The 21956-nt window shown below is 38.2% G+C and overlaps 3 protein-coding genes across 4 annotated transcripts; all 3 read left to right on the plus strand.

Annotated features, from left to right (window-relative positions):
* Positions 1-941: 941 nt before the first annotated feature.
* Positions 942-3436, plus strand: LOC119905807 (astrocytic phosphoprotein PEA-15-like). The gene is made up of 3 exons (XM_038723145.1): positions 942-1113; positions 1331-1486; positions 3238-3436. Exons 1-3 carry the CDS (start codon positions 942-944, stop codon positions 3300-3302), a joined length of 393 nt encoding a protein of 130 aa, XP_038579073.1. The 3' UTR covers positions 3303-3436.
* An 8820-nt stretch (positions 3437-12256) lies between these two features.
* LOC119919095 (sterile alpha motif domain-containing protein 9-like) lies at positions 12257-17463 on the plus strand. Its single transcript, XM_038739606.1, has 2 exons — positions 12257-12555; positions 15258-17463. The coding sequence occupies exons 1-2, from the start codon at positions 12494-12496 to the stop codon at positions 17461-17463; spliced, it is 2268 nt and encodes a 755-aa protein (XP_038595534.1). The 5' UTR covers positions 12257-12493.
* Positions 17453-21586, plus strand: LOC119905817 (the record flags this gene model as incomplete). Of its 2 annotated transcripts, none has more annotated exon segments than XM_038723156.1 (3): positions 17453-17859; positions 20388-20468; positions 20606-21586. In XM_038723156.1, coding segments are annotated over 3 exon segments (744 nt in total). In that variant the 5' UTR covers positions 17453-17471.
* Positions 21587-21956: the final 370 nt, after the last annotated feature.

Here is a 21956-nt window from a genome sequence, read left to right on the forward strand (position 1 = left end):
TCATCAACAAATCCCATGAAATGAGGATAGCCAACAATGCTTTAGTCGATCTCTCTTTTACTTTCAGGCATCCCTGCCCTGTTTGTACCTCTCAGCCTCAAGCCCACTGGTTCCTACCAAATGTTTAAAAAAACAGCGCACAAATATATTGTTATATATGTATTGTAAAACTTTTATAAAGGCTCAGTAATGTCCTGAGACAGCTGGGCACTGTAGTTCATTGCAAACTTCAAAATTCAAAAGGAGGAAAGTGTCTTTGCTGGGGACTAATTTTAGCAGTGGATTAATACACATTTGATGCATCCGTGAGCATTTACAGCAGCAGGATGGCTTATGTGGAACAGACTTGAGATAAACTGCCACGTCATTTTACTTAATGCAACAGGATGGGTCACTGAGGTGTTCATAACTGTGTTTGGATAACAAAAGAAGACTGCTCTTTCAGGATTTAGATACACAGACAATATTTGTTAGTAGGATCAGTTGGTTTTGGTCTTTCCATGAGATTTGTCGACAATGAGGAAAATACGTCAGTAACGTCAATATAAATGGCTAACCTTGTGATGGAAAACAAAAGCTGAATGCTAACAAAAGTCCTTCACCACCTTTTGACCCATCCTGTCAGTTTTCTCTTTCAGCTGTCTACTTAGAATTAAATCTGCCACAAAACGATCTGACACTGAGAGAAGAATGACCTGTTTCATATGTTCTGTTCTCAGTGATTTTGTGCTTTTTCCATCCCACTCTGACAGTATGCTATTGTCATTAGCTAAGATGTCCAAACTGTTTTCCTTTCTGGACTCTGGGAAGTATGTGGGCTGTTTAACAACATTTCTTTCTCCCTAGTTTCTGTTGCCTTGCTCAGAAATCCTCTTTACTTTTGGTATCATTTTATTCAGAATATCTAACTGTTCTCTCTTCTGTCTGCCTCTGTCCAGACCATGGCGGAGTACAGCTCTCTGCTCAGCGACCTGTCTGAAAACATCACCAACGAAGACTTGGAGCAGCTCAAGTCGGCCTGCAAGGAGGACATCCCAGAGGACCAGAGCAACAACATCACCTCCTCCAAGGAGTGGTTCAGCTACCTGGAGAAGAATGACAAGCTGGCCCAAGGTGAGATATCAAATCATCAATCAAATCATTTAGGTTATATTTTATCTTTTCTTACTGTGTTGCTACTTAACTGGAATTAAAGAGGAAGAGTTTGTCTCTTCTTATTTCCACAACCAGTAGGCCTCCACTGATGACAGAAGCATCTTTGTATGACATGTCTGAAACACACTTACCGTGTTTTCAGTGAACAAGCCTGCTAACAACACTTCTCGTGCAGATAATCTGTCGTACATCGAGCACATCTTCGAGATTTCACGGCGGCCGGACCTGCTGACGAGGGTGATCGAGTACCGCACCACCGTGCTCAAGATCTCTGAGGATGACGAGATCGACACCAAGCTCACACGCATCCCCTCAGCCAAGAAATACAAAGGTAACACACTCTATATGCTTTATCTCTAGAACATGTAGATATAGGGTCAGTTTCTTCAAAATTGCCCTTTTAGGACATCACTGTATCTTTGATGTGTAAGAAGTTACTCTGATTGGCTTTCTGGTCTGCCAAATCCAGTCAGGTTCTGCCCTCTAATGGCTAAAGAGACAATTACCTTAAGATCCTCTCCTCAGCGTTTCCCAGCCTGTGAGTCAGGGCCTCTGTTAGTGGTGGCAATATACTTCTGAAGATGATTAGCAGGATAGAGTTAATTAATAATTTTACTTCTTCAGGACAAAAACATCACCCTTTGGTTGGAACAGGTCACAACTGGTAAATCTCTTCAACCTGTGATAAGGAGTAGCAAGTTATCATTGCTTCATATTAAGGGGTGACTAGCAAAAAAGGTTTAGAACCACTGCTGTAAATTCCTAAGAAAAAGTTGTGACACAAACATTTCTGAGAAGCACGCTAGTTTAAACATTTGGATTAGTCCTGAAAGTAAGTTGAAACACATTTTAAAAAAGATTTATTTGTATTTGCAACATTTACTTTCCTCACTTCATTTATTCAAATAATGATATTATGCCGTTCAGGTTGTTATGGTTTATTTATGTTGGCTGTAGTTTAATGTTCTAATAAATGATCATTTACACCAATTAAAGTGATTTAAACTTTTTGTGAATAGTTTTAATTAGTTGTTCTAAATAAAATAACAGAACAAGGTGAATATATTACTCCAAATGTATTTATTTATTTACTTAATTAATGAACACACAAACACACAACAAACTAAACTGCAGGCAAAACATCCTTTACTGAGTACAAACTATCATCCACATATATATTGCCTGATTTATTATTATTAAATATTATTTAAATTTAAATATTTTTAAAGCATGAATCTTGACTTTATGTTACATGTATTCCGGTTTTAATTATGAATTTGAGGGAACTAATCTGGTAATTTTTCTGTTGAGTGTAAATCAACAATATTGAAATCAGTCATGCGGGCATGTTATAAGAGCAGGTTCCTGTTATTTTCGTCCTCTCTCAGCAGCCATTGCAGCCATTATTTATTTCCTTTCTACAGCTTTTTTGTAGCTCAGTTCAGTTCACATGGGAAATTCAGCTTGCAGCCAGGTCGAGAGAAAACACAATAAAAACACAGGTGCAATGGCCAAATAAAAAACATCAGTTCTTCTACTATTAAAAATGATTAAATGTCTGTTTAGCTCATTTTTTGCCATGTGCACAAAAATAACTTGACAGTTTTTTTTCCCCCGTTTTTGATCTTTTACTGATCTACTGATCTGCACCATTGGTACTTGCCCCACTGTATGCATGCATTTTGTGAATCCCTCATGTATGTCATTTAAATCCTGTGCAGGAATGGTGGAGTCCGCTACTAATCATCAAATAATATAATAAATGTACTATAGAGGGGTAATTACATAATGTGAAACATTGAGTGGCTATTGCTAAAAAATGCAGACCACAAAAAAGGAAATGGGGTTTGACATGATAAAATTCTTAAGGATTATAATTTCATATCAGAAATTTACAGGTAGATTATTCCACAGCTTTGGTACAGAAGAAATTTATAATTAAAAAGACTGAGCCAAAGATGCTACAATGGGTGTGATGTGCTCTCTTTCCTTGTTCTGGCTACAACCTTCTTTTTTTAAAACATAGGTTTATGATTATTTCTCTCTCTCTACCCTCTTCTTGCAACCCCTCCCACCTTAAAGACATCATCCGCCAGCCCTCTGAAGATGAGATCATCAAGTTGGCCCCTCCCCCTAAAAAAGTGTGAAGTCACGACCCCCAGCCCGGATCTTTGCACCTTGATTTCTTCACTCCTGGCACTCCAATCAACCGACCAACCGTTTCTGACCAACCCTATCACTCCCCTTCCTCACACATCCCTCACATTTACAACACACACACACACACACACACACACACACACACACACACACACACACACACACACACACATACAGCCATGCCACCCTACTTGCACTAACACATGCTGTGACACAGAACCCCACGCAAGGCAGCCACCTACAAAGCAACCATCAGATCGTAGCGATGCAGACCGGTCCAAAGCTGAGGGGAGAGCTGCAGAAAGAAAGACATTAGAAGAAGAAACCTGGAGACGGACCAACAGCGTATGTGTATGAGGAGTGAGAGAGAGAGAGAGAGCCAAAGTCTACCCTCGATTCAAACGCTGAGTGGGTCAGTTCAGAATGAGTGCAATCTGAAAACACTGTTCAATCTGTGATGCTGTGTTCATGCAGCTGTCTGTGTGTGTGTGTGTCAGTCATGGTTGTTACACTTAAAACATCCACCCATGAAGAATTTGAAACTACAACCCCTGCCTTCAAAACATAACACAATTCAATGGCAAAAAAACAAATCAAAAATTATGAAAACATCAGAAAGCTGTTAGGTAACCATAGAAACAATTAAGCTGTGTACTCATAGTATGTACAGTGATACATAACTATGACTAACATGATTCAGCAGTGCTTACTCATAACCAGAATGCCAAAAGTGAAAACTAGTATCTGGAGATGAAACTTAAGAGAATGAGAGTAAAACATGTAAATACAGAATACACGATCAAAAACTGTTTAAAAAGCAAAGCTGCAGCTAATACGTTAATACTTAGTAAAAATAAAATTAATCTAATAACTAATCTAATTCTCACACATATGACTGATGGTTCTCTGGTCCAATTCTATGAGGGTGATTGTTTTAGTGTGTAGCTGCATTCATTGTTCAGGTGTGTTTGCAATGTGAAAGGGATAGTTCGAAATTTTGGGAAAGACACTTATTCACATTTTTGCCATGACTTAGACAAGAAGATCAAAACCATGTACGTGTCTGAGAGTGGTAACAATCTTTTCATCTAACATCAAACAGTTAAGTGAAATAATTTCCCAAAGTGTCTAACTATCCCTTTAAAACCTGCATAGTTCATTTAAAAATGACTAAGTTACCATCTTCTTGCCTCTTTTGGCAACATTGCCTTGAGGCTGCTGTATTTTGAAACAAAAGTTTAAGTCATACTTTAAGGACAGGACAGTCACTGTTCCTCAGCTAGAGGTTCTGTATGCATTCCCTTTACTCTTACACAGATAATTATATCGTGTTTCAAGAGCAAAAAATCTAATATTTTAGAAGATATTTAAAGCTGATTTTCCAATATGAAAAGCCAATATTTGCCTTTAGCCTGAGTCATAGCAAATAGAAAATATTTAGATGGGAAAGTTATAGCAATTATTTCTATACTATGGATGTTCCCTTTTCATCAAGAGGACCAGTTAGCATGAAAGTCTGTTGTATGAGCTGGCTAGAGATGTAAATATACTAATAATATTGTAAGAAAATTTAGAAGATATAATATATTGACCTGCAGTGTGTAGTCAACATAGACAACACTGTAGCTCTAGCAGCGAATTTCCACTGTACGTTCGGTTTTATCCTGTCTGGTTGGGCTTTGAACTACATTAGAAAATACAAAAATATATTTTGAAAGATCATATTGGTTATTATATTTACTGTGTGAAAATCTTGATACATAGAGAGACAAACAATTGACCTTCTTCACCCCTTTGTTACCATTTCATTTCTTGCACAGAAAATAAGTGACCAGCTTGGAAAGAGGGCAAACTAAGGCCTCTGAAAATAAAAAAATAGGTGCAGATGTAAGTGAAAGAGGGGAGAAAACGTCAGAAGGAAAACATGGCATGTGATAATAAAACATGTCCTTTAATAAACTGTACATAAATAATAGATTGTGACAAGGATCTCTAATGAACACAGCCGCTCACCCCCGCTGACTATGCCATTCCCACCATGCACCAACATAATAGCTAGCAAGACTGTTGAAACTAAACTATAATGCTCTTTTGAACACTGTGTCTCTTTTTTTCCCGCGTTGAAGCCTTAGCGGACTTACCCCGAAATTTTTCAGAACTGTGAGAGATTGTGTGTGACGCGGAGACAGATGCCGGCACACACGTCAAGTTAATCAAAACGACTCTCACTTTTAAAGAGAGTGATGCTACTTTTATTCTGAAATTTGCTAAGGACTTCAGTGTTGGTGTGTACAGAATGTCTGTGGGTCTATTTCTGCCCCTGTCTGTGTTGTGATCAAAGCTGTAGGATCAAAAAATGAACCAACATCATAAAAATCAGTGTATGACTAGTCATTTCTCCCAACCCCGCTACTTACCTACTTCCTCTCCCTCACCACCACGCTGCACTCCGACCCCAGTGCCAACGACCAAGACGGTTATTTTGATCACAGTTTGCGTGATTTGTTTTCCGTGATGTTTTTTTTTTTTCTCTCTTCTGTATTGCTCGCCGTATATTGTAGTGATGGACTGATTTGTATCCTATGCATTTACGTCTGTAGGAAAACGCTGCACTGTAACATATCCTCCCAACAAATCACTTAATCTAAAGAACTGAACTCTTAAAGTATGGCGTGTCAGATTCTGATACTGAATTTGCATCATTGACGTGCTGGGTTGAGTGGCACTTCATAAAAGGAACTGAATATGAGCAGTTTTAGGAAAGAAAATAAATGCTAATTACTCAATATTCATTGTTTGAAACTGGAAAAACTTGTTGGACCAACTATAGGAGTCTTCTCCTGCATCTCCCATTCTACTCTTTTGCAAGAAAAGTCTGAAGGTAACATTTAATAGTCCTTTAATGGTTATAATAGTCTGCAAACAGTGTATAAAACATCCACTGTTAACAATTCGTCCTGATATCAGGCTAGCTTTTGAAAATATTGTTAAAGGAAGTGTCCACCCTTAAATAATTTAACACTGTCATGTATGCTATACTTTATATTGAACTGTGCCCATTTTGCATTTAAGGTTTTATCTATCAACAGAGCGGTGGATGGCATTCGACCATTAGGTCCACCAATTTGGTTCAGACTGAAATATCTTAATAACTATAGAACTGATTGGCATGAACTTTGGCGTACACATGCGTGGTCGTCAGAAGTGGAATCCTGATGAATTTGGTGATGTCCTGATTTTTTATCAAGCGGTAAGTTTTTGTCCCTTAGAATCAAAGCGAAAAAACCTCTGTTAAACTAGCAGTTTTGCAGTTTTGCACCATTATTGGCTGTAGGGTGAAATTAATCGCTTAACAGTCTCCAAAAAGAAAAGAAACCCTTACAACCCTTACTCTATTGCTCGACCTTTTCAGATTGATAATATGTAACAGTGTTAGAGTATTTCAGGGTGGATTTTACCTTCAGCATCTAGACGAGCCCTCGCTAGGCCTGACCCTTAGTGAAGCGGTAGCTGCCCTCCTGTAGCTTGAGCCAAGTGAACATAAAATGGCACCACTGCATTTATCACGGAGCTGAAATGAGAGCAATTTGTCATTCAAAGGGAGGCAGATGTACTTACTGCTATGACCTGTGGGTAATGGTCTTTCTCAGTGTTAAAATTAATGTGATTGTTGGCCACACATGTTAGATTTCCACTCACCACTTTAAGTGAAAAGCTTTGGTAATTTTAGAAACCAAAAGACAGGTTTTTCTGTTCAGATCTTAGCATGTGTTTCCATTGTTGTAAAAAAAATATATATATAACAGCAAGGGAGGATTTGGGCCATTGTATTTTTATGTTTTCTTCTTTTTTTATTTGAAGTGCTTTTTAAATAGCAGCTTGTGAATTTAGATGTATGTGACAAAGTGACTTTTTTTTCCCGCACTCATAATTTCAGTAGGCAATGGACTCATGTTAACAATTGTATGGTAGTTTGTCAGTAGTTTGTCCATGCAATATTTGTAAACATCAAAAAAAGAAAAATATCCAACTGCTTGTTGCTGTAGACGCTCCTGGTTAAGTTAAAACATTTGCAGCCGTTTATTGAGTGGACTGCCTTCATCTACTGCCTGTTTCCTCTAAAGTCAACCCACATCAATGTCACAATGGTAACCGTGGCACAGCCCCTTGGACTTCATCACCAGGCAGATTATATGTTTGGCATTGCTTAGTATTTTCCTCTGTAGCCATCGGCACATAATATATCAACATATCAGTCACAAATGATGTCAAATTTGGATTTCCATGTACCACGTACATATCAACTCAAAAGTAAATGCTGCAAAAGTATAAACCTACTAAAATATTTATGTATTTGTGGTGAATACCTGATTATAACCAATACAAGAGAGTAGATGAAGTAGAAAAATGAAGCAGCAGATATTGTGTGAAGGTATTCAGCATGTAATGCTAACAGTCAATTAAAATTCATTCAAACAAGAGTATCATTTTCCTTTAAAGACAGTGTTTTTTGAGTTATTTTTTCATTGTTGTTGTTTTCTTTACATTTTATTAGGTTGTAAATATGTATTTTGAATATATATCATGTTTGTTTTGAAATTGATTAATTTATTTAATGCCTATATATTGTTGTTTTTACGTATCCTGATTTTGTTTTACTAACTGGAAACAAATCAAGGGATGAAAACGTGTTGCTTATCTAATGTTAAGCGGACCATGCATAAAACACTTTTATAATCCATGTCACACTCTTCATTTAGGTTTTGCTGTTTTGGCTTTGGGTGATGATTTTACAAAAAAAATGATATTCATTTCATTGTATTTACTGATATGTAACATATTATGTTTTACTGTGTCGTATTTGATCAGACGTGTCGTGGTCACTGCTTGTGAAATGATTTTATTCAGAGAGTTTCCAAATCATGACAAAAGATAAAAGCAGTCACAAAGTCATAATCTGACATTTTGTTCGTATGAGACATGTTGTCACTTGCGCATTGCACCAAGAGCAGGACATTTAAATGGTTTGGTGTCTAGTTATTTTGGGCTAGGTGTGTGTAGAAATGTTAACCCCTGATTTGTAGATTACAGTCTTTGCAGCCAATCTTTAGCAGTGTTTTCATGCAAAGTATGTTCTCATTCTACTCATTTAACACAAAAAATAACCCATGGGGTGTAATAAAAAAAAAAAAAAAGCCAATTGACAACCCTCATCTGGACAATAAGCACACTTCAAGCTCCATAGTTTTATTTGCTATCTATTTTTCAAGTGAGATATTAGTGAATGATTAAAGGGCACATGGACTAAGTGATTGAGTGAAGAAGTAACTATAGGTATCAGTGCTGGGTAGAGTGGTGTAAGTCGTGAAGAATATTTTGGTTGCAGAGAGAAATATGTAGGTTCATACTTTTAGAAATATCTTTGGTGTGTTTAAAAGATTTCACACCTCTGCATCTAGTCAGTATCATTTTGAATGTGGCAGGTATTGCACAAGAATGCTGTATAATGGGTGAGATGTAATTAATGATAATAATGTGTGGTAATGTTAGAAATGCTGAATGTCTGGTCAGTCAAATCAGATGAAGTTGTGCAGCAATGTTTTTATGTTTTCCTTTGCACCTTTTAATGTTACAGGAAGAGTGTGAGTCACATTCAATTGGGCGTTACTGAATATTGTGCACAAGCTTTTTAACCTCACCAACTTAGAGCGGCACAGGATTTTGACAAATAAAGTTTACATTTCATACACAAAAAAAGCAAGCTTCACATCATAGGTAAAAGTGCCAACTTGATTCAGCTGCAAAGTGCTGGGGTGGATGGACCTGAAATCATGCAATGCTTGACATTGACCATTGTCTCATGATGTTTGTGGTGAACAATCTTTTATTTCAGATATAGTCACCTTAATGTTTGTGGCTAGATCAGAGATTTCCTGAAGTGTGTGCATTTTGCAGTAGTGGACAAAGGTGGCTATTTTGATGTCTTGTGTTTTCAACACTAATCTGATCTTTGTAACTGAAGGTTTAACATAAGGCTCAAAAACATTCCTGTGGTGTGGTTTAAGTTTTAAGGGCATCTAACAATTTGACTCAGCATGAAGGAGTTGTAGGTTAGAGGAGGTTTTTGCAGAGGTGTCAAGACTTGAAAAGTCTAATAGTGTGTTATACAAATGATCTCAGTGCCGTTGAGTGTGGACACGTCTGTGATTTTGAAACACTCACCTACAAGTAGCAGAGATTTTCCCAAAATGCTTTAGTAGGGATAATAATTTCAGCTCTTAATTTTCAGCTGCAAACTTAACTTTTAGCAGTTTTGTTCCACAAGTTTGAAGAACATCAGCAAATGTAAACATTTCTAATATAAATCTAAACATTTTATTTGAACTAACATCGCTGAGTATAATTCTTAATGAGAGTTGCCCTGTGTGTCACTGCCGTGAGATTCAGTCAGTGGGATGTTTTCACTTGTATTCTGCCAGTTATTTTGTAATGTGTTTGTTCTCAAATGGTGTAGCAAGTGACGGGTGTGTTTTTTCAATCCAGTCCATCATGTAGTCAAGACTTAATGCTGTAGATGTATGCCTGTTAGATAAACTACACACAGTTGAATTTAGTTTGAGACAAGGAAGTGATCCAGTTCTGTCCCAGTGACGAAGAATCTGACGTGGTTTTGGAGGATGTGACACTCTGCTTAACAATGCAGTGAAGAGCGTCATTACATCCATTTTACATTTTCTCATACAGCTCACAACATAACCCTGTTGAATGCCATGGGCTCAATGCTGTTAGAAACTTTTGCTAAGGGTTTCCTCTCATGGGGAAAGAAGTACTTCAGGATTTATTTTGCAACGACTGCATCAACATATATGAGGTATTATTCAAACAGATATAAAGGTGTGGCTTTTGTCATGATTTAAATGAGACTAAACTGAAATTATGCCATTTTGTCATTGTGCTAAAATGAATATAAATATTATATATTAAAATATATTTGCTAACCTATACTGTGTTTCCTGGAGTTGTTTTCTGTTAAAGATAACATACAGTAGTGTAGTGGGGTAGTGAAATGTAACTAAGTACCTATGCTGACACATGTGTGGTTGCACTTTACTTGAGTATTTGCATGGCACTTTATACCATAACATTTCAGACAGCGAAATATTGTACTTTTTATATTATTTTCTATTAGATTATTTTCATATTCATTTGGCAAGTGCTTTTATACAAAGCAATATACAATGAGCGCATTCAAACCATGCAGGAGCTAGAGCAAGACATCATCCAAAACTGGGAGTCTGTTCCTTTTAAACTAACTTATAAAAACATAAAATGTTTCAAGGATGTTGGTTTTTTTCATGCATAAATGCCAACAATTGCCAGCTTCTCAAATGTAATTATTTTAATTTATTACACATACAAAACTATTGGCTGGACCAAGCAAACATTGTGAAGGTGTAACTTTGGACTGGTAATTGTGATGGGCACTTCTCACATTGTTTTTTACAGACCAAACATAACAATCAGCAGATTAAACTTGAAAAGAATCATTAGCCACAGTCCCAATTAATATTGTTAAGAATTAGCTTAAACCTAGAACCATAAATGCTGTTTACAAATGCATGATTCACAATAATCTAAATATGTAATATATAAAATATATAAAACACAGCAACATTTTTACTTTTACCTTAACTAAATTGAGACAATGAGTCATGTACCTTACCCACTGAGCTAATCAGTGATACTAAAACCACCTAGAAATTACCATTAAGAAACGTTCTTGCCAACCCCTGTGTTAAACTACTGTTTTGTTATCTCGAGATCATCAATATTATTAGTGATAGCAATAAAAATAATCAAAATCAGAAATACTGATCCCCGAGGGGAAATACTTTTGTTACAGTTGCATACGTATCAAGGGATAAAAAATAGATATAATAATAGAAAGTAGGTAAAGAAATACAGTATAAATATAAAATATAAGAAAAGAAATGAGTGTGGTATGTACAAAATTTACATTTTTTAAAGAATTGTTATGGTGAACCAAAAAGGACTAGTGAATAAAAAGCAGCAGAGAATATTGCACATTAATTATTGAACAGATAATATTGCACAAAAACACATCATAAGGTCTAGTTTAATAACTGTAAGTGTCAGACACTAAAGCTGATGATACACGGAGCTACTTTTAGAGCAATCGTGCAGGGCAACTTTGCCGTCAATGGTAATGAGTAAAGATTACTACCGTAATCCCCTTCCCCCACCACTCCGCCACCCGCACCGCACCGCCGCTATCCGTTCAAAACATAGTCGGACTTGCCACTAGCAACATTGCCCAGCAACATTGCTCAAAACGTTGCCCCGTGTATCATCAGCTTTAGAAGGAGGAGTTATAGAGGCAGGAATGACTTCCTGTGACGCTCTGTGGTGCATTTTGGGGGGAAGAGTCTTGCACTGAAAGTGCTCCTGTGTTTGAGCAGCACGTCATGGAGTGGGTGGGAGACATTGTCCAAGATGACATGTAGTTTGGACAGCTTCCTCCTCTCTGACACCACCGACAGAGAGCAGCTCCACCCCCACAACGTCATTGGCCTTGCGGATCAGTTTGTAAAGTCTGTTAGAGAGAATAAAGAATAATAATAAGAATAGGCTTAGTAATAGGACTAATAATATTTGTAGCAGTGGGTGTTGAGCAAGAACATGGGTGAAGTACGTGTCTTGAAACACAAAACTATGGGAAAGGGAAGAAGTTGAGTTAGTAACATGCATTAAAGGGACAAGAATGTATTAGATGGAGAGGGAGAGGAGGAGAGCTCAGTGCATCATGCCCGGGGGAGTCCCCCGGCAGTCTAAGCCCGTAGTGTATATATTATTTCTCTCTGCAGTAAATATGACTACTGTTCATTTTCATATATAAATATATCTCTATACCATGGTTACGCCCTTGAAGCTCCGCCGGAAAATGAAAGTGAAACTTAAGTTCTATCTTTTCTTCGCACTGCCGTAGCCTTCTTCCAAATGCGTACTCCTTTCTGTTATTTTAGTAGTGTATAATGAGTTTAACTCAGCAGCGTGTGACTTCACGTTCACAAACGGGAAAATTCAGTTAACAGTTAACCAGAAACATGAGCACGTTCAATGAACTGCGCTCTTTGTGCGCGTTTATGCACAACACTGGATGGACAGACTGCCTGGATGCTCCGTCAGACGTTTGATTTCATTTGCTGAAGACTGCGAACGGTACGTATTCCACCTAGTAGCTTTTGTATGTGGATGAGCTCTCGCTCACATTCACAATGCATTATGTTTGCATGTTGTGCGTGACTTAGAAAGAGAAACGAAAATGCCTTTCATCCTATCTATTATAGCGCATATTTCAGCACCATGGACAGAGAGCAGAGGTCTAATTATCACTAGTCATTTGTTTACTTTAACTTAAAGAAAATAAATAAATGCAGTGAATTACATGCTGAATTCTAGTAGGTAACTAAAGGGTATTCAAAACACAGCAAAACAAACAAAGATTGGAACAAAATAGGCATTTATAGGCTATTGTAATTTCAGAGTAGGCTGCCCTTCACAGGCTGTTTTCAGTCTTCTATAAAATGTTGGAATTGATTTGTTACTAGAGCTGCAAAGATTAGTTAATAATTAATTAATGGACAACTTTTTTTAAAAGCAAAAATGTGAAAGATTTGCTGGTGTCAGCTTCTTAAATGTGAGGAATTGCTGCTATATACTCTTTGTCATTTATGATAGTAAATGAAGAGTCTTTGGGTTTTGGACTTTCGGTTGGATATAAGAAGAAAATTGAACACGTCACTTTGTGCTTTGGAAAATTGTGATTATGATTAGTCAATTAATTGCCCTGATTTGTTACCATAAAAAAATACCTACAATAACAGATATAATTTGTATTGGCTGTTGGGCAAAATGCTATAACACACTGTCAAAATGTATTATTACTGTATTACTGTCATGCAATACAATGACCACACAGTGCAGTACTTTCAGTTTCAATAAGTGCCACTTAAAGTTGCCACTCAATAAGGTCCCTCCTTTCTATAAGGCACTGAACCTGTGAATATGTGATGGTTATATTTTAATAGAAAGAATGCGGAAAGGATATCCGCACATGTCACATTCGCTTATTCATACTAAAAAAGAGTTTGCAGCTTTATCCCGTGTGAAAGGGCCTCTATTCTGCAAACGTGGGCTTTCACATAGCGATCCGGCTTTACTGGAACCAGCGGCATGTCGGCTGTGGCTTTTCACAGACAAGATCACTCTGTCTTTCTGTCTCGTGTCTGTCACCAACTTTCCCTGCTCAGAGGCGGATAAAAACCTGGTCCATACTTTTCATAAAGTGCCGGCAGATTGGCGCAAAACCCCAGTGAAACAAGGCAGCGTGAAAGCTGCTAGTGTTAGGAGCTTATTACAACAGTTGTGCTAGGAATGTTTTTACCTTTTAGCTGGGCAGTTGAAGGTCCAGTCAGTGTCTGACACACTGTCAGATCTTCTAATGGTCCTGCTGTCCTCCCCAGAGATGAAAGACAATGATCCATAGGCTGTATTAAAAATTGTATCCCACGAAAGCTGTGATGCTGTGCAAGGACTCTGTCAGAACCAGGAGGCCAGAAGAGGGGGATTGTAGAAAGTGAGCAGTCTGATGAGGAGATTTAAATTGAATGATAAAGCATGACAAGAGTGAGCAGTGATAAGATTTATGCTGAATGATTAATAAGCATCGTGTCAGTTTATAAAACAATTTACTGTTATGTTTTAAGTACATTTAATATGAATAATAGAATTTTGCTTAAAATTTCACTCTCTTCTTTAAGTTTGTATTTGACATAATACCTTATTATCTCAATTAGAAGTACAGAAACAAATGTATATGTGACACAAAAGGCAATTTATTATTTTGGTAAAAAATCTGTTTGGCCGGGGGAATTTTCCGTCTACCAGCCACCTTGGCAGGTGAGCCAAAAAGTTAATTTCCACCCCTGTTAATGTCAATCCAGTGCTTTCCATCTTGCATTAGTCCAGAGTTGTATCTAAGCCTGGACTGAGAGACACATAATCGTTCTTGTTTTATGTGCGTATGCATGCGCGATGCAGTTATCTTTTCCAAGCTGCAGTTTAGAAACACACAACCTGCATAGTGAGCTTATAGGACAGCCGGATCTGATTGGCAAAGGCCATCACAGAGACCACTTCCAAAAGCCTGGGGGACGACCTATTGAGTGCCTCGACAGCATTATGTAGTCCCTTTATTCTCAGTGAATCTCAGAGTGAATTTGAGAGAGAAACGATCGAGGATTTCAGAGGAGTTTCTCTTGTGTAGTTCACCCTCTTATTGTCCGATGATGGATTGCATTTTAAACCCAGTATGTAGTTTTGACACTTGTCGTGCTCTCGCTGGTCCATTTGGGCAAGGGATTTCGACTAGAATGCCCATTTCTCTAGTAAATGTATTGGCATCTCTAATTGTTTCATTCCACTCATCTTCCGACCGCAAAGCATCTAGTTGGGCCTTTGTACTTGACAGATCATATGTTCTGCTCAGAATTATTTCAAGTGTGTGGAGGGGAATTACGAGACTTTCATTTTAGAAATTAAACTGTGATGGTTAGGATTAGTGAATGCATCATGCCAGTGCGGGTCTTCAAAGGTTTAGGAGACAATTCTCATTAGGCAGCAAATCATCCCTTTCGGTGTATTACTGGATCGCTATTACTGACTCATTAACATGTAAGCATCATTTTGATCTCATACCTGGTTAACGTGAGGCTAATTTATCCTACATAATTTACTTTGTGCATCATAAACTGATATTTACTGATATGTTTTGTATGTTAGCTTCTGATTTAAAATGTTGTTTTACCGATGCCTGGCAGCTTTCAAATTTTGTTTATTTGTTTTTTATGTTCCTTATCAAGGTACGTGAAACTGAAAGTGATGGCAAATGGACCAGCCCTGTCCACTGTTGGAAGTGATGAAATTTACGTGGGAAGCGAATTCAGAGATTCCCTCTCACTCTTGGATATTCTTTATGCAAATCAGTTTGAAGGAGAGTCTTTCCATCCAAAACATCTTGAGCAGACGGAGGAAAAATTTTACAGAGGAGCCCCGCCTGAATGGTTAAACTTTCACTTAAGTGAACAGGCAGAGTCAGATGGCACTGGAAGGCCTTTTATTAAACGAGATGGATACGATACACTTGTGCAACAAATTGACCAAAGAAGAAAACTCCCTGGAACATCAACTGTTAAACTGTTCCACCAGCCAGGATGTGGGGGAACCACATTGGCCATGCAGGTGTTGTGGGACTTGCGGAAAACCTTCAGGTGTGCTGCTTTAACAGGCTCAACCTCAAACATTACAGATGTTGCAGAGGAGGTGGTCCACCTTTTCACAGCTGGCAGTCGAGGCCACCAGAATACTGTGCTGCTGTTACTGAATGATGAGCAAAATTTGGATGATCTGCAAGAAAAAATTATGATGAAGATTGCTGAACAGGAGATAGTCACCAATATGCCTGTAGTGATTTTCCTCAGCTGTATTAGAAATGATGCAGTTCTGCACAGTGACCATGTTTTCCTACAGGAAGTGCTTTCTGAGTCAGAGAAGCAAAAGTTTAATGAGAAAAAGGAGGAGCTCAGCACAAAATACGGTGATAAATCGAAGAAGTTCCATGGCTTTAACATAATGCAAACTAGTTTCTCTCAGGCTTACATCCAGGAGGCCTGTGCTGTGTTCAAAACAATCAAGAGAGCAAACAAATCACAGAAGACCCAGCTTGCTGCCTTCCTGTCCCTGCTGAATGCCTATGTACCAGGCTCATATCTCCTGGAGTCTCAGTGCCTGGACTTATTCAAATGTGAAGACTCCATCCATGGAGACCTTTCATTGGAGGACAGAATGAAGCCCTTTAGTGATCTCATCATCACCTTCCAACGAGATACCAGATCTGAAAAAAGAGTCTGCATGGCTCACCCTATGATAGCAAAGTGTTGCACTGAGATGATGGCTGAGGCAGGTGTGACCAGAAGTGACACAACAAGAAACCTCCTGACCTGTTTGTGCAGCGATGAGGTTCCTCCATCTTTGCTTGGTTTTGTCAAAAACATGTTAACCAAAAGAAGACCAAAACCAAAAGAATGTAAAATTGAAGAGAGCCCATTCAAAAATACAGAGAGTGAAGAGGACAAAGAAAAGTTTTCTAGACTGATTCTCGACATTCAAAAGATGGAGGACAAGGCTCAGTGTGCATCAGTTTTAAAGGTGGCAACAAAACAATTTGATCAGAATCCATTTTATCCTCAGGCACTTGCTCGTTTCTATTATATAGAAATAAAAGACTACAACAAGGCAATAATGTGGGCAAAGAGAGCAAAGGAAAGAGATCCCCAAAATTCATTTGTTGCTGATACACTGGGACAAGTCTACAAGAACTGTTTGAAGAACAAAGAGCATCCTGTCAAACCGAGAGCAATTTTGCAACTGGCCACAAAAGCCATTGAAGCTTTCAAAGATGAAGAAGAACTTGCTGAAAAAGAACATGGGACAGACGAGGAAGACGCTAGAAAGATCAAAATACCATGTGTTTTTAACATCAGAGGGCAGATTGGTTACCTGCAGGTTTGCAACCTTGTGTATGACCTCACAAAGCATGCGTCCATGAGCTCAGGCAACAAACTCCTAAATGATCTAATAAGCAGAGACGAGGTTGAGAGAAAATGTGCATTTCTTGATAAATATCTGACCTACTCAAAGCTTGACATGAAGAAAGACGATCCCTCATACATTTCTAAAGACATCGCAGAATGCTGCAGGAAATATGTCAGAGATGAACATTTCGAAGAAAAAGTCAATGATTTCATCCAGAAGCTTAAACAAATCCTGGCAGAAACGTCTGCTGGAGTACTCTTGTGTCTTGACAGAGAATACACTGAAGCAGAGCTTAAAGAAGTCACTACATGGTGGGAAGAAATCTTTCTACATTCCTCTTGCAAGTTTTTAAATGCATTTGGACAGAAAATGCCACTGACCTCCAAAGACGCACCTGAGCTCCACATGTTAGCCCTCCTCTTGTACTGGCCAACAGATAGTCAAGACAAATGTGTTTTGACCTTAGTCAGTTAATTCAGTGTATGCGCTGTTCTTATGACCATGCGTATAAGAAATACTTTCGATCAAGGTACCTCCGCCCTCTGTTTTTCATTGGAAAAGGTCAAGATCTGAACAGAATTGTTCACAGAAAGGTCCTCGAGGGACTGGTTCTTAAGCAGAATAAGGAAACAATCCAAGATTGGAGCAATGAGAAGATTTTCAAAGATCCCATTGTCCAAGCACTCCTTCTCAAAATTGATGGGGTGGTACAAAACTACAAAGTCTATGCAACTGTTGGTGGCACAGCAACTGAAGTAGATGCAAACCTACGAAACAGCCTCTGGAAACCACGCCAAGTTTCCTTTTACATTGGATTTACCATCAGAGGACCTGTAGCCTTTTGCATCCAGACAGAAACTGCGGAAAAGGGTAACATACTATAACTTTAACATAATTAAATATCTAGTTACTTTCTGCATATTTTAATTAGTACAGTACGTAGTTTTAATATAATTAAATTAACTTGTCGTACCAATTTACTTTCTTCTTACTTCAGCAAATGTGCTGTAAATGCCAGTAAGTACTTTCTTAATATGAACATGAACCAAAACTGAAAAAATCTCTGTGATGTTTTGATTATTCAGATTTTTTTTTATCCTTTCTGTCATTGAGGGTCAGGGATTTACCAAGTTTTTGGTAGATGGTTCAGTAAAATTACAGCAAACATATTCCAATCAACTAAATGGCAGAGCTGTCCACTGTAAACTTTTATGACTATTGACTGCAGACTTAAAATTATAATTTAATATAAATAACTTGTAGCAACCATACCAAATATTTTATGTATTTTCAGCTGATTATTAGAGGTCTATTGTTCCTATTGTTTTCATATTGGTTTTTATTTTTATTCTTCCATACGTAAAAGTGATACTGTAGCCTAGACGTAAGACCTACAGACACGAAACTCACAGGGTAGGCACAGACTCCTGCATAAACCTCAGGCGCAAAAATTCCCACGCTTCCACTGTCGTAGAAATTGTATATTGCTGGTGAGGGATTGAGCAAATAATTGAGTAACAACAAACTGTTGTCTTTGAAGAATTTATTAATAAACGAGAATAAACAGAGAAGTACTACAACACACATACAGCGGGTGGTGATGGAGCAGTGGATAAGACGCATGCCTTTGGTGTGAGAGACCTGGGTTTGAATCGACTGTGAGAGCAAGACACTTACAACCCCTAGTTGCTTCAGAGGTGTGCGACCTCTGACATATAGATATAGTAATTGTAAGTCACTTTGGATAAAAGCGTCAGATAAATGTAATGTAATGTAATGGTCCAGAGACCTGCTGCCTAGAGCAGTTACAGGGATCTGGCCTCAGCAAAGGGATGCACACTCATTTACACAGTCTAGGTTTATGTTTTTGGGGAATAGAGATCCTCTCCCGGCCTTGAATGAACATTCAAGGAGAGGAACAGCATGAGAGGAAAAACACTAAAAAGTCTCACAGCTCTAACTAAACCCTACGTATGTGAACAAACTAATAAAGAGTATAATAGAAAGAAAAGGTTAATAAAGAGAGAAAAGGTTAAGGTATAAAAAACACTATATATATAGTGGGTTTTTTTCAATCAGTAATCCAGGCATTTGGATTACTGATTGAATGTTAAAAACAGAAAGTAATGTAATTTCTTAGGTTTGGAATGGTCGTTGTACATCAAACTTGGGGACCTTATGTGGCGTGCCTTACTGAGGGGCTGTGCAAAATCTGGTGGTGCAAATAGTCCCTAGGTGGCATTGTATAACAGGAAATAGCTGTTCCTCTATAACCCCAAGTTGCATTGACATGAAACTTGCAAGACTTGCTCAGGATCGTCTCCTGACTCGAGGGACCAAAGTTGACCCTATGGCCATAGGTGGTCTTTTTATTTGAGATGAATGACGTTTGTTAAAAATCCCATTGCCTTACATTCATTTTATATCTGCATAATGGCAATTCCGACTCTTACCAAACTACCAGCAATTTATCCCCATGGGCTCCTGATGACAGCTACAAAATTTGGTGCAATTTGTTTTATAGGTGGCTCTATAATCGAAACTGAGTCAGCATGGGCAAATCCTATTCATTTGTATGGGATATTGAACCAAATTACTTTTGCCTCAAAATGTAATTTGGTTCAATATCCCATATCATATCCCATTGCCCCTGTGTAAAATATGGTGTCAATTGGCCACTAGGTGGCGGTGTTATGTCTTATTGAATTCATACCAAAAAAGACTCCACATATATTCATTTTACATCTCCATAACCCTTTAACATGAAACTCAGGTCATTTATTTGCCATGGGCCCTCAATGCCATGTGCAAAATTTGATGCAATTTGGACAATAGGTGGCGCTGTTATTGCAAACTGAATCGTGCAGGAAAATCGAGATTCCACTGGGAAAAGGTGTAATAGCATTCGTAGGTGTGTCTGATTAAAACGAAACTAGGTACTCTACCTCCCCGTATTGCTCCGAGGAGCTGTGTAAAATTTGGTGTCAGTCGGACACTACATGGCGCTTTTATGACAACATTAATTACAGTACAATAGCCATTTGGAGCTGCTCCTTTTGAGCCCAGACACTTCCATCACTCCTTGGGCCCACGGAGCGGTGCAGGGTGTGGCTCGCGTTGGGAGGCCCCTCACAGAACTGCTTGTAGTTCTAGTTTAATTAGTCTCTCAGTCTCTCAGTGAAACAGCACTAACATGTTCTACTTCCAGCTAAACGTGCTTAAATAACACTATAAAATCAGAAAATAGTGTCAATTAAGACTGTTCAAAGAAAGGTCTGCAGATCATCCTGAGTAAGTGAATCATTGCTTTTGAAGAGTCACATTGCTGTTGAATGTTTGAAATGTTATTTTTCACTGTGTGCACCTCTGATGAAATCCCTTTCCATTGTACTGTGTAGCAGTGGAGGTCACAGAGATGGATTTCTCAAAACATGGACAAACAAAACCAGAACTGTGTGCCTGGCTAAACACCACTAGAGGTAAGTTCTAAAATACAAATAAGGATTGTGAAGTGATCAGTTCCTTGTTTTAGAATTTTAATATATGGCTATTACAGCTAGTATTCACTGTTTATTTTTTGTTTGTTTTATTGCTTTGCTTTTATCTTCCATGACAGCCTCAGGTCAGCATTTTGTGGATCGTCATCAGGCAGCTCTGATTAACAGAGTGAGCGACACAGGATTCATCCTGGGTAAACTCAAGGATAGGGGATTGATCTCAAAGGAGAACTATAATGTTGTGAGAGCTTTGAAAACCACAAAAGACCAGATGAGCGGCATTCTTCAGTGTTTGACTTCAGCCAGCTCAAGAGGCAAGGACGCCCTCTATGAAATCCTTAAAGGGATGAGAAGCATGAGGCCTCTCATCCTTGAGCTTGAGGAAACTGAATAAAGGAGGAACACGTAAAATCCAGTCCATCATGTTGGTCAAGACTTGTTGCTGTTAAACAAATGTGATTACTTAGATTTACGCCTATTAGATACACAGTTGAATTTGGTTTCAGAAAAGGAAGTCATCCAGTTCTGTCCCAGAGATGAAGAAATAGCCAGAAAATCCTATTGCGGAGGTGGTGGGCTGGGGTGGACGGAGGCATGGTTGAAAAATCCTATGTTGTTGTTTAGGTTGGAGGACTTGTTGAATATGAGGTATTATTCAAACAAATATGAAAGCTTTTTGTCATGATCTAAAGGAGTCTGAACTGAGTTTATGTCAGTTTGTCATTGTGCTAAAATTAATATAAATATTATATATTAAAACATATACTGTTTTTCCTGAAGCAGTTATCTTTCAAGTAGAGGGGAAGCATGTATGTTTTTCTTTGTAATAAACATTGACCAGAGTGGGGACAACAAGTTGAAGACAAAAAATAATAAATTTCCACAGTGACAGTGGTATAGTAACTATATATGTCCATGCTGCATTCATACCGTGGTCATATACCTATTTAGGTCGCTTGGTCTCCTTGTGTAATAATGGTTGTATAACATCAATCCTGTAATGCACAATCAAGTTATATACATCGTTTTTTTGTTTTCAGGACAACTATCAGATGTGTGTGCTATAGTGATGTTTCTCAATAGTTACGTGACAAGACAAATAAAAAATAAAACAAACACTGAATCTCACAGAACTTTATTCAAATCACACAATAATAATGAACGTCATTTTCTGGTTTCTAAAAATTTTCTCCCTTCAGAGAAGTCCTTCTTTTTTTTCCCCGAAATCAGTTGTGCCATGCCACAAAGCAGTTCCTTCAATGAGATCTGTCTATTTCTATCCCTCCGTTGTCTCTGTGGCTGTCCAAAGCAACAAAGTAAGTACTCGATTGGCTAAGAGAGGCTGCCTTTCTTCTGAATTCCCTTTTGGTCCACTTCCATGTTAAGAAGCCAAATGAATGACACTGAATGAAAGAGTGAGACGGATCCACTTCACCACTGATGCCTTGAATACAGAGACTGACAGCTTAC

This window comes from Micropterus salmoides, unplaced genomic scaffold, assembly GCF_014851395.1.
Source record: "Micropterus salmoides isolate LMB-PRFRI ecotype aquatic unplaced genomic scaffold, ASM1485139v1 Ms_hic_scaffold_1, whole genome shotgun sequence".
Classification (NCBI taxonomy): Eukaryota; Metazoa; Chordata; class Actinopteri; order Centrarchiformes; family Centrarchidae; genus Micropterus; species Micropterus salmoides.

Bases quoted from the DNA above. Each gene is read 5' to 3' on its own strand.
- LOC119905807 (XM_038723145.1), top strand. From the start codon at position 942: ATGGCGGAGTACAGCTCTCTGCTCAGCGACCTGTCTGAAAACATCACC. The intron at 1,114-1,330 runs GTGAGATATCAA...CTTCTCGTGCAG, and splicing joins GAATGACAAGCTGGCCCAAG to ATAATCTGTCGTACATCGAG. The intron at 1,487-3,237 runs GTAACACACTCT...CCCACCTTAAAG, and splicing joins CTCAGCCAAGAAATACAAAG to ACATCATCCGCCAGCCCTCT.
- LOC119919095 (XM_038739606.1), top strand. From the start codon at position 12,494: ATGGACAGACTGCCTGGATGCTCCGTCAGACGTTTGATTTCATTTGCT. The intron at 12,556-15,257 runs GTACGTATTCCA...TTCCTTATCAAG, and splicing joins TTTGCTGAAGACTGCGAACG to GTACGTGAAACTGAAAGTGA.